General features: G+C 43.0%; 1 protein-coding gene across 1 annotated transcript in view; it reads right to left on the bottom strand.

The window, feature by feature from the left end:
- Positions 1-12836, bottom strand: part of LOC128440413 (CD166 antigen homolog A) — a 39199-nt gene that overhangs the window by 4323 nt on the left and 22040 nt on the right. The window contains exons 2-12 of the mRNA XM_053423110.1: positions 8776-8882; positions 8317-8533; positions 8118-8182; positions 7609-7696; positions 6720-6890; positions 4773-4897; positions 4499-4631; positions 4076-4188; positions 3854-3980; positions 3066-3187; positions 149-281 (exon numbers count right to left, since the gene is read on the bottom strand). Of these exons, the coding sequence (XP_053279085.1) occupies positions 149-281; positions 3066-3187; positions 3854-3980; positions 4076-4188; positions 4499-4631; positions 4773-4897; positions 6720-6890; positions 7609-7696; positions 8118-8182; positions 8317-8533; positions 8776-8882 (1401 nt within the window). The remainder of the gene's footprint in view (positions 1-148; positions 282-3065; positions 3188-3853; positions 3981-4075; positions 4189-4498; positions 4632-4772; positions 4898-6719; positions 6891-7608; positions 7697-8117; positions 8183-8316; positions 8534-8775; positions 8883-12836) is intronic.

Raw genomic sequence — 12836 nt, 5'->3', positions numbered from 1 at the left:
ACCTGCTAAATCGTTCGAGTTTCCATAAAAACAGCTCAATAATATAATCGACATGCAGATAGAGAATTAATGAGAAAAGTAGGAAAACATGTACGAAGGTTTGAGGAGGAATTTAGAGCGGAGGGAGACGAGAGGAGCAAACACTTACAGGATGACACATTTATAGACCTGGTATCCGCGCCAAACTCATTGATCACTGTGCAAGACACAGTTAGATTTGCAGAGGGCACAACTGTGATCTTGTGTGTAATCTTTCCGTTGACGAATTGACTCTCCTCGGTCTGCGCAGAGAGAGACAGATAAAATAAACACAAGTGTTAGCTCTCACACATCAAGAATGGGGGGGGGGGGGGGGGGGGTGTTAAGGATAATTTACGGCACTAGGAGGCGATGTTGCTCCGATGAATGACTCGGGCTCATCCTTGACAAAGACCCAGCATGTGTGCCTCTGGGTTATAGACACTTGAGTCTCAGTGGAGAACCCCAGACACAAAGACAAACTGCCAACACCCTTTTCACATCCTCCACATATACAACAAGGGGGAAGTGGCAATTTTGTAAATAACCATTACTGAGCCTGTAATCAAGTCATACATTATTCTCTCAGCGAGCAGGGTTCCGAGGATACAAAGGTAGTATGAAAAAAATCTACTTTGACTGGGATGTTAGAAATGTGCTTTCTCCAAAATGCATTTCAGTTCAGTGCTTCAGGTTTTCATTGATTAATTGTTACACAGGGTTCAGCTGTAATTTTAAGGTGAGACACTGAATGGGCTGAAAAGAATTACAAGGGTCCCGTGTGCCCTCAAGTTCATTTTCATCCCGTCGGTGTAATTCACAGTGTGTCACTGAGTGGCTCTGCTATCAGGGCACACACAGGTGCACCACCACTGCAAAAGTCCATTTAAAAAAAGAAACCGACCATTTTTTGTCTCTTGTGACAGTCTGGTGAAAAACACTGAGTCCGAACCTCAGCCGGAATTAAGAAACTTACTCCGGGGCAAAATCACAGAGAAAAGTCTGGAGGAGATAAGTTAGAAAATGTGTGATATCTGGGGAAAATACTAACAGTGCAAACCACCGTGCCCATGACAGGGAGCATTCAGTCACTCTGCAATACAGGGCAAACCTGGAATTGTTTTATTTTTTTTCCTTCCTCACAAACTCCAGGGGGAGCAGGCTCGAGCAGGCTGCCTCTGTGTAGTCACACCACATCTCTGCTGATGTTATTCATGGGTTGGTTGTGAGGAAAACAATACCATTACATTTAAACAACTATATGATCATCTCGGTGGTTTGTCATCGTCGTTAATGGAACTGTTCATGGCGTCCTCACACTCGATAAGTGAATTTTAAGAAGTCGTTTGATGAAGCAGACGCCCAAATAGCTCACAATAAAACAACAAAGTGGATTCCAATGTTCCAAATGAGGCAAAAATTGGTTTTCTATTCACCTGCCGCAGAGAGAAATCCACAACAATATGTTCTGTGTACTTCAGATGCTGTTACTACTATAGGGCTGAGTGATACCGCCAAAAATTATATATGGGTTAAAATGTTCATACCTGTCGATATTGATTATAACGATAAATGTCACATTATCACTTCTATTAAGTTTAAAGATAGATGTTTGCTAAATGAAGGATGTGGTTTTAAACTCTTCTTCTTTCGAGCTGAGAATGACAACACACATTCTTCTACTCCAACCAGCATTGACTAATCAGATAATGAATGACACTATAAAATGAAAAAAGAACTAAGTCAAACAATATGAACAATATGATCATCTGAAAACTTTAAATCAACCCTAAGTGTGTTTCTAGATGAACCTGAAGAGAAGCCACTTATTAAAGCTGGCATCTTCTTTTTTAAATCAATAAATCATTACATTCAACTGTTAACAAGCACATCGGGGGAAACTCTGTCTCCTTAAGCTGCGATTAAAAAAAATAAAAATAATCTGCTTGTCATGGCTGTTGCAACCGTCTGAGATGTGAGTGACGATAAGTTCTGTGGTGCAGCTACTCTGCTGCGTGGAACTTCACATTCTGGTGCATTTTCCAGGTCTTGCAAAGGCTGGTTCGAATTAAATGCAGGCGTTCTACAACCACGACAACCTTCTGAAGCTGTAGTGGGTTGTCAACCAGTGTAAAAGAAACAGATTTCAGCTTTAAAGTTTGAAACCTTGAGATCTCGATCGGATAAAACCCTGTTTTCGATTTGATCCATAGTAGATATTTAGTAAGTAATATCCCTTCAAGATAAGTACAATAATGAATCAATTGTCTACAGAGTAGTTTGCAGCGACAGGGAGGTTATGTTTTCATTTCAGTTTGTTTGTCTTTTAACTACTCATTTTATCTTCTTGAAACTTGGTGGAAGAGTGAGAATACAAATTCTGGCTGGCTAACTGGCTACCCTAGTTTTTTTTGTTGTAATTATGTTTTTCTATAATTTGCCCCATGAAAGGTACCTTGAATAAAATTCAACCCTTTTGGATAAGGTCAGTAAGCAGGTAAACAACATATCTAACATTGGTCTAATTCGTACAGATTATAACTTTAATTCAGTTTTCAGTCATAGTTTGATTAGGTTCAGGAACAGAAACTGCTCAGACGAGTTTGGTGGAGAAGCAAGATTTGGGGTTAAAATAAACACTTTCACATTTCACACACTTCTTTCAGGGCTCGTCCCATGTGACTCATTATTTCGGTCCAGCAGAGCCTAGAACCAGGATGTAAATATCCACATTGGTTATCAAACAGCATCTGCCAGATTTTTTTATTATTTACATAACAAACAAAGCACTGCTGTGTGTGTTACTGTTAATAATCTGTGTTTCCCCTCAAGGTCTCTTCAAGCCAAAAGAATGAGGAGACTTTTCTGTGTGCCGACGGCAGAAGAGGTGGAATGTACATTAAAAATAAAATCTTCTCTTGGTCGTGATGAATAAATGTATGTGCAGTTATCTAACATTGATGAATACGACCTTCAGACATCCGAACAATTATGAGTGGAAGGACAGGGAACAAGGGCTTGTGCTGTAACTGCGTGAGTGTGCATACCGAGGTGCCGTTGATGCTCCAGGACACGGCCGGCTTCGGGGCACCTTCAGCTTCACAGATCAGGACCTCGTACTGGCCGTTTTCGCCGCGCTTCTTGGTCAACTCTCTGATCACCGGAGCACCTGCAACGGGACGTAACTCTTCAGATACATCTGAATGAGAAAGTGATTCGTCATGGTTGCATTCATGGACACGGCTAGAACCAGCGGGAAATGTCGTTGATTAAAGAGCTCTTTACCTCCGCCAAGGTGGTTATTGTTTTTAGCCCTTTGTTAGTTAGTTGTAAGCTCGTTACAAAAGAAAACAACTGAATGGATTTCCACGAAACCTGGTGATAGGATGTGGTGAAGGTCGGGAAGGAACCCATTACTTTTTGGTGCGGATCTGGATCAGGGAGCAGAATCAGCAATTTTCTTCAATTTTCTTGAACATGCCAGATTGGACGTTTTTCAATATTTTTACTGATTTCCCGGAGAAAAATTCATAGAAAATCAATTCTTGATTAAAAATATCTCAAATAAAATGGAGTTTTCTATAAGCGTATGAAACTTGCTGCGGCTTCATTGAATTTAAAGGGGCTGTTGGACCTTGGTGGAGGTACGTGCTCTACGGAGTTCCTTTCTAGATTAGCATATGTCCTTCTTTGGTTTCTTGCTGGGATGAGACGACAGACACCGCTGGCTGTAGTTTTATATTTGCTGCACGGACACGGGAGAGGTGTCAGTGGTCCCATCTAGCTCGAAGCAACCTGGCAAATAATCCCAGAGTTTCCGCGCTTCAATCCTTACCTTTAACAAGCAGCTCAAAGGAAGCTTTTTGGCTCAGGTGTCCCATCTTCACCTTGCACTCATAGAGGCCGGAGTCAGAGTAGGTCAGCTTGGTAAACTTGGGCTCTTTGTTCAGTTTAACATTATCCTGGATGGAAAGAGAATGATATCAGCGCTGCAGATAACAAGCACAAACTTCCCTCCATTGGCTCGATCTTTGTTGTATCAAAAGCTGCTTTTTACCTTTGTCCAGGACACCATTGATTTTCCTGATGCTTCAATCTGGAGTGTTAGATTTAAGGCCTCTTCAGCGCTCAGGACGATATTCCCAGAGGGGCTTAAATTGATGTTTAGGTCTAAAAAGAGAGAAGAGGCTGGTTGAAAAGATGGTTCACAGGCTTGATAAGGGTCAAAACATTCCTATTGTGAACAGCACAGCCCCGCAGATGCAGCTTATTAGAGGCAGCACGACTGACACAACATCTTTTATCCGAGAAGCACAGGAAGACAGGTAGGCTGGCAGAGAGGGATATTAGGACTTTTCTTTTCTCCATGAAACACTTCCCACTTTCACAGTGAAGATAACAGACAGAAAATCACACTGACATGGCTGCTGCCGGGTGGCGTAATTGCAGCGATTTCAAATATTATATTTGAGTTTCTTACAGTTGACGGTGACGTTCTCAGATGCTTCCAGCGAGGGGTTGTTCACGAGGGAGCATTTGTATTCACCGGCGGTGTCACGCGAGACGTTGGTGATGGTGTAAGTGTCAGCATCTTCCACTTTGACCGTTTCTCCCTTCAAAGACAAGCGATCAAACAGTTGGTGATTAGTAAAGGATGCCAAACAGGCAGCATCATTAATCTATAGATGCAATGTTGCAGAGGCATGAGGAGAGTGGATTTCTCTTTGCAATGAGATATTGATGAGCCCGTGTACCTTAAGGTGGAAGTTAAAGCTGGTCGGAGCCGGGTTACCATCTGCAATACACTTCAGAGTCACATTGTCTCCTTCCACGAGGGGGTCCTGAGCAATCACCTTGAGGACGATGTTCTCTGTGGAGTCTGAGCAGGAAACAAGAGAAAGACATGCAATTAATTCCTGGGCTTGTATGTGAGAACGCAAATGGACAGTTTCCTGCTGCGTTCTTCATATGTGAAAGGCAAACTCCAGGAAAATAACACTCTCTGGAGTTCATGTCCGAGTGCAGCTCAGGCCACAGTTTTCTGTCCGAGCCAGAGAGAAAACTAACCAAACCAAACGTGACAGGTAATCCTGGTTCTAGTGTCCAAAACCGAACCATGCCCAATGTTTTTCTGGGCATGGGTAAAAAAAAATGTTGTCCAAACCCCTTCAGGTCCCAGAGGTTTTGGGTTGAACATCCACACTCGAGTGTAAATGAGGACGGGCAGGTGTAAAAAAGTGTGGCCCCAAAAGCTGACTACAAAAACCACAGAGACCAACTGCACCTCTCAGAGAAGCTCTATCTTGGTGTTTCGTGGTTAGTTTTCACCAACTCCCAACTCCAGCTGAGGAAACTGTTGAAACAGACTCATATTCCGAGGCACTCGAGCAGGGGATCATCTCTAAGCTCAGTGTTTCCGCTCTGTCTGAGACCAACTCGTGAGATTTCTCCGAAGAAAAATGATAAGTTCACTTTAAAGGCCACACGGAGCAGGTGACTTTAATATTTAATGCTGCGTTCAGCATGAATTCCACCGGAGTTACAGAATTCACACCTCATTTTTTCAACTGCCAGAATTAAAATGTGTCATTACTGTTGTCTGACTTGAAACTCAAGAATAACAAAATGACAAGTTCCTGTCTCATGGCTTCGATTTCAATTTATAGATATTTTTGGTTCTTGTTTAGGAAGTTGTGGGTCAGAAGCTGCTGAGGACTGAAAACCCCAGCGAGACACTGTGTGATCTGTGAATACGTTTTCACTCTATTTTTTAAAGTTGTGTCACTCACTGCAAAACAAATAACATTTGGCAGCTGTACTCAAAGACACATTAGAGTCAATAAAAAGCTATTTAATAATTCAAGCTCAAAATTGAAAACAGAGCTACTGAATCTCTTCTGTCAATTATTTTTTAATTGGGATATTAACAAGTGCAATAAAAAAAAAGTGTTAATAAATTGTTTGGGATTCCCACAGGGAAATAAAAAGGAGCAGATAAAATCAAGAATAAATTATTCTTAAACAAATGAAAGGGGTGTAAAAGTGTAGATTGATTTTCTAACAGTGGAAAAAAACTACCTTTCTCAAGCTTTTCCAGTTTTTTACCAAACTGGAAGATATTCAGAGAAACACTACGTACTGCAAGACTGCACAACTTGTCTGGAGGTGGATCTCTACCGAAATACACAAGGTCATAGACAATCTTGAGACACGAGTTTGTTGCTTTTGGTTATTTCTGTCAGTTTCTTGGTAAAAGTTAGACGAAAAGATCGATATCACTTTCCTTCCTGTCTGTTAAATATGGAGCTGCTGCAAGAGGCACTAAGCTTTGCATAAAAACTGGAAATTAGGAAACAAGAAGAACGGTTCTGTTTTTTTTGAATCCACACAAAAACCAAACTTTAAAAGTGACGAGCTCTGGTTTTATTGGGAGTTAGTCCTTTTGCTGACTTCATGTTTCTCCCAAAATGTCAAACTAATCCTTAAAGAAATCCTTCAAAAGATGATGTGTGAAACCTCAGCTGGATCTAATGTGCAGTAAAAAGCACTGACGTCTTTTGAAACACAAGTTAAAAATAAAAATCCATTATCAGCTCTTAGGCTCTTGTCTTGAGTCAAAGCTGCTCAGCGCTGCCGCTCATCTGCAAACAGAAAGCGAGGTCAGTCAGTGTGTGTGTGGTTAATGGAGGTCTGAGACTCACAGGTGATGGTGAAGGTCACCGGAGAGGACACCAGTTCACCCGTGACGTGCACGGTGCTGCAGGTGAACACAGCGTCCGTGTCTTCCTTTTCAGCCGAGAACTCCAGCACGGAGGAAGTGGTGGAGAGGCCAGTAACCGGGTCGACCAGCACCGACGCCTCGATGGAAATCCCTGGACAGAAAAGAAAAAATGGTGTAAGTCCCGAACCACTGTAGTTACACTGTGGACGATGGCAGCTAAATTCATCCTAGTCGAGCCACATCCACAGATAATATGTTTTAAGACACCATCATTGCTGCTTATCCTCTAAAACAGAGAACTTTGAAAAACGCTTTAGTTTGAAAACTGCAGTGCTGTGTTCGTGGTATCGACGGCAAAAAATCTGAGATGTTCTGAAACAATGACGTCGTGACCTGGTTGTCAATCAGGACTAAACTACAAGTGGTGAAGGCAAAATGTTGTAAATACTTTAAGCTTATATTTTCAGACATGCACTGAAGTCCAGACATTTTCCTGTAATTTCCCAGAGGGGCCAGATGTATTAACGCAAATGTCCAGAGTCAGTTGCTCCCAACATTTTCTGGGACTTTTCCCGCCAGTCCAACTTTTACTATTGGGTCCTGACTTTTTCTGCAGATCAGGTCTGGAAACAGATTTGCAGAGCAGACAATCTGCTTCCTGTTTACACCTGCACGCTCATGCCCAGTGTACGTCAATGCTACGTGTATGGACAGGAATTATTACACAAACACATTAGTAAGTATGTAGCCTCAGAGTAATACAAATATTTGTGTATTTGATGTGTATAAATGTCAAATTGGCCCAAACTTCACTGTGGAGATGTTTTGTGATGCACTGCAGCACATGCCACAGGTCGATAAGTACATACCTTTCCCATCAGCCACCAGGGGTTTGTTATTCTTTAACCATTTAATGTCTGCAGCTGGATTGGCATCGGGAGCGACACATTTTGCCAACTGTGGAACAAAGGAAATCGCAAATTGAGGAGAAATGCAATAACCTGCACAGGAAGCATAAATATTGAGGAAAAAGTCAACCACCAATCCACAACTCTTATTAAATGACCACACGTCGGAGCAAATGCGCTTTTCTAGAGCCTCGCTGCTATTTGTCGACGAACGAGTTTTCTGCGCAACAGACCATGAAATGCCCAAAGCATTTCTAAAGCCGCTCAGATCCTCTGGGTATTTTAATTGCAGTGGGGGGGGGGTTCTGCTCTTTACTAATTCATGACAGTCACTTCAAAGAACTCATTACTGTAGTAACATGGTCTCTGCTACGCCTCCAGTTACCTTAGCTCAAGTGAGGGATTTCCCTTGATGATTTACTGATTTAAATAACGTATGTATAAGCAATGTTTATCATTAGAAACCCCACCTTGGTAAGTTTGCCAATCTCCAGTTCCTCAGCCTTGTCGGAAATCTCCAGTTCTGCTGGCGTCTCTGAAACACATTTAAAAAATCGTGCCAATGAGCAGGATGGCGTAGTGACACGCTGCTCTCGTCAGTCACCACATTCACGACAAAGCGATACAAACAGAGGAAGGTATTTCAGGCTTGCATCGGCTTGCACTCACTGTTGATCACCACGGTCACAGGGTATTCTTGGATGTTTGCACTCGCCACCACCATGCAGGTGAAGGTGCCCTGGTCGGTGAGCCGGGCCTCGGAGAGCAGGAGGCTGCAGTTTGCGGCCATGGTCACGCGGTCCTTGTAGCCGTCAGTGGCGATGACTGAGGTGTTCTGGCCTTTCTGCTTGACCAGCAGGTCGCCTGTAAGCCCCTCCCCTTTGTCCTGGGAAGCAGAGAAGAGTGCATTTGTTACATGTCTGTCACACGTGGCCTCGGTTTCCTGGTCCAATAAAATAATAGTGTTTTACCCCCCGCCCTTCCCCCCTGGCCAGTGTCATATGGAGGGACAGATGCATGCTCTAATGCACTAGCACATGCACTCAGACTGGGTGTGGTTCAGACACGATAAGTGGGTGTCAGGCAGACTTCACCACTTTGAATCCATTGACCTCTGCTTTGACTCACGTATTTCCATTTAGCGATGAAGACGTCCTCGGCTTTCACGACTCCATTGTTGCACGGGATTTCAAGTGTTTCCCCGAACTGGCCGATAACAGTGTCCAAACCGCTGACTGCAGAAAAGAGCAAAGCAAAGACACATTTTTCAATGACTTTTTTCAGCTCCGACACAGCATGGAAGTTTGTGACTGAAAATTGGAAACAGTTATTATTCTGAATGCTTCAAAGTACCCCCCCCCCCCCAGCTCCATCTGCACATATTTGTCCGACGTTTATCAGCACCACTTAGTGCTCGCCTAAAAACACCGCGAGCTGCAGTTTCTATAGAGTTCGGCTAATTTTACAGCTCCCCATTGGTAAAGAAAACAGCCGTTCCTGGCCTAAATTTCATTGAAAACATCGCCATGGAGACAAAGTGCTTCTGAGGGGGGATGGGGACGGGGGGGAGGGTGGCGGCAGAAGTGTCTCAATGGGCTGCTGTGAGAGGTGAGAGCCAGAGGGCTGCAGGGGGGGGGAGAGAGCCCGCCACGGTCCGACTGAAAATGAGGTGCTGCTCAGTTCTTTGGTATTCACATTCACATTCACATTTCAGCCTCTCAGGGTTCAGGCTGAGGTGCACGCACGAGTGGGCGTGTGGAGCATCCGACAGCTAAAGTCCATAGCGGCACATCAGCGGCTCAGCAAAGTGGACGAGGACAAAGGAGTGGTCGGCCGGTTTTCTGTGCGTTGAATCGCCGACAAAACATTGTTGGTGTATTTACAGAAAAAGAACAACACAATAGAGATGCTGTGATATTCTGTGTGCTTTCAGACCTGAAATTACAAAACAGCTGCAAACTATAAGGTCATGTTACTTTTGCTCTCCTCTCTCAGTCTTCAGACTTTTCAAGGTTTTGTCAGAGCCGTGCAAAGATGGGGCTGTTAATTCATTTTTTTTGTGCGTGATGCTCATTTGAATCCACTTTGAATGAAAGTAAATACTTTTACTATGGTTACCATTGTGTGCACTGGGACAGACTTCCAACTGAAGGAGTGTTTTCACAGCTCGCAGCCTGCACTGAGATCTGCTCCCTGCTCTGACTGTGTGTAGTTTCCCACATGTTAAGACTTCCTGTCGTCTATCGTCATTTCCACATCAAGACAATTAAACAAGTTCATAAGGTAGTCATGTACTTGTCTTGTGTTTTTACTAAAGACACAAACACATAAAAAGACTTTGCCTGGAGTCAACACGGTTTGCTGCCGACTGATCCCGACACTGAAGTTTACACTCTGGCGCTTGTCACTCATCTTTACGAGCTGTCGACTCAGAGACAACACAGAGTCTGAACAGTTTGATAAAGTGTTATTATACAGGGCAGGCAGCTGTATGTTTTAATATGGCTTTTTTTTAAGTTGTCGCTATTACTGACGTGACTCCTTTACCCTGTGGCTGATGCTTTCACTTAAAAGGAACAGTTTCGCATTACGGTAAATACACTTATTTCTCTTGCAGAGAATTAGATGAGAATATAAAAAGTATGAAAACTGGCACCGTCCAAATTTGCCTGCTAGCTCCTCTTAAGGCTCCTAATTAAAACTCTCTATCTTGTTTGTCTCTAGTTGTGATTTAATATGGTTGGGCCAGAGCCCAGCGAGCTGTTTACCCAGTTTCAATATTTGTGCTGCAACAACAGATATGAGAGCGATATCGATCTTCTCATCCGACTCTCAGCAAATTAGTGAAAAAGACACAATTCTCAATCTCTATCTATGGGACCATTAAAGTAAGTTGGGTTTTGGGTTATTTGAGGCTTTCAAAACAGGCTGAAACAGCCTGATTGACAGCTGAGATTGACTCGCGATTGGTTGAGCAGATGCATCGACAGGTCCTCGATACCGTGGCTCAATCCCCTTATCGCTACTGCTCAGACTCTGGCACCACGATGGCAGCATTTGTATCCTGGTTGATCCAGAACAGTTAGTTCACATCCAAAGATCTTGCTTTGTCTTACAAGATAAGATAAGATAAGATAAGATAAGACAAAAATATAGAGCATTTATTTTGGAGCATCCATTCTGAGTGTCCTTTCTTATTTACCAAAAATCTAAAAGAATTAAAAAAAAAAGGTGGCTGTTGCTGGGTATACTGAACCGAATACTGTTTAGGTATTTGTAGTACTTAAACAGTTTTCCTAATTCAATGTGACAGCCGTATAAAATGAGCTGGATTGATGGATGCGGTAAAAACCTGGAGAATTACAAGCACAGAGGCAGGATTTTGGAAAAAAAATGTGTGAGCTGCATCTGTGTTGATGACTATTATTACTGCCTACAGCTCTGTTACATCCGTGACACAGGAGCTGCTTAAGTGAGAATCAAATCAGTGTAACCCTCCCAATAACAACTGTTTGAGAAACACACAGCGCTACCACAGCACTTCACCCCCCCAGTTACGGTCCCTGCATTTAAATAAGGCTCAGCGACATTTAATAGTGACAGCATGGGACAAAACAAACCTCAGTACATCTCCACTGCTGACAGTTTTAGCAGTTCTTCACCGAACACACGGATGAAAGCTCTGTCACCTGTCAAGTGAAGTGCGATTAAAAGTATTTACTGCATTGATGCCTCCCATTGTCCACGATTTGTCACACCTGAAATCTCTTTATCTGGCAGTGTAGAGTAAATTAAAAGGATTAAAGGCTCCCAGGGTTCTTTTCTTTAGTTAAAATCTGAGTATAAACAGTCAACAACTTCATATATTTGCCCATTTTCTTGGCTGTATTCATGAAATAGTTTGTTTCCCACGCGTCTAATGACGTAAACCTTCAGAATTTTCAGTTTAGTCTGAACCAAAATAACCGCTGTGAAAACAGACATGAACCTTGGTCCATAACTTTCATATCTGAAAACGGCCCAAGACTCTGAGCGGTACATTTGCCAAACTGTGAATCTGCTTCTGCCTTTAACAGTCATGCTGAAATGGGCGTAAATCTGCCCGATCCACATGAAATGCAAATGCAGTCTGCCGGTGCAGACACAGTATGCTGATGCAGCCATCCCACCCTGCCTTGTTTTGTCTTTCTAATGTAAATCTAATGAAACTGACTCTCATGCTTGAATGGGCCCCAGCCAGACGTTTCTGGTGCACAGACAGACAGAGGAAAAAAGGAAAGTGCATGGAGACATTGTGAATCCATTAAGAGGAGGCAGTTAATGAGCTCCCTGAGCAGGACGTGGCCACATGCTTTGCATGTGTCAAATTTGATAATAAACTCCTACATTTCATTGTAACAGATATTTTGGTTGCCAGAAATAATCTGTCACCAGCTTGATTGGGTTGCTGCACCTGCGCGTGTTGCTGCCAAAAAACTCTAATGGTCAAGTAAACATCCTTATTGTATCTTTTTCAGCCTTGCGTTGGCAACCAGGTCCACATGACGTATAGAACTCCTGAAGAGAGAGAGCGGGAGCTACACAACCTTGCCTGCTGAAGCCTGCAGTTGTTTAATAACAAGAGTCAGTTATATTCAGGTTACAGCGCAAGCACTGCAGTGTCGGAGAGGTTATCGCTCCTCCTGTATAATAGACTCCTTACATTTCAAATTCAAATAGACGTTTTTGAATATTCAAATAAAGCCGGGTTCAGCCCCTCAGAAAACTTTAAAAGAGTCCGTATTAAGGGAAAGGTTTTATCTGCACAGATTACACAGTTACACAATGAGAACCCAGCGCACATGTTGAGTTGGAGAAGACAAAGCTCCTGCTGCTCACCGAGATAAGGTAATCCTTCGTAACTAAAGTAGGTGAGCAGTGTGACTTGGCATTGACAAACGCATGCACGCACACACTCACAGACACACACACACACACACTCACACACAAAGCATATAAAGACGATCTCCTCTATAGCAGTTGTCTATATGATGAAGGGAAGGTGAGTAGTGGCCCCAGTTTAACCTGTTGTGTTTAGTTTGAATTAAAAAGTTTCTTATTGTTTTGATTCCCACATTGTTGAGTGTGTGCTCTGGAAAATGGAATAAATTAATGTCCGCGGTGAACGTCTGGAAGCAGCAGAGAATGTC

Source organism: Pleuronectes platessa, chromosome 5 (assembly GCF_947347685.1).
Source record: "Pleuronectes platessa chromosome 5, fPlePla1.1, whole genome shotgun sequence".
Lineage (NCBI taxonomy): Eukaryota > Metazoa > Chordata > Actinopteri > Pleuronectiformes > Pleuronectidae > Pleuronectes > Pleuronectes platessa.
The sequence above is the reverse complement of the archived record's forward strand: the minus strand, read 5'-3'. Positions and strand labels throughout refer to the sequence as shown.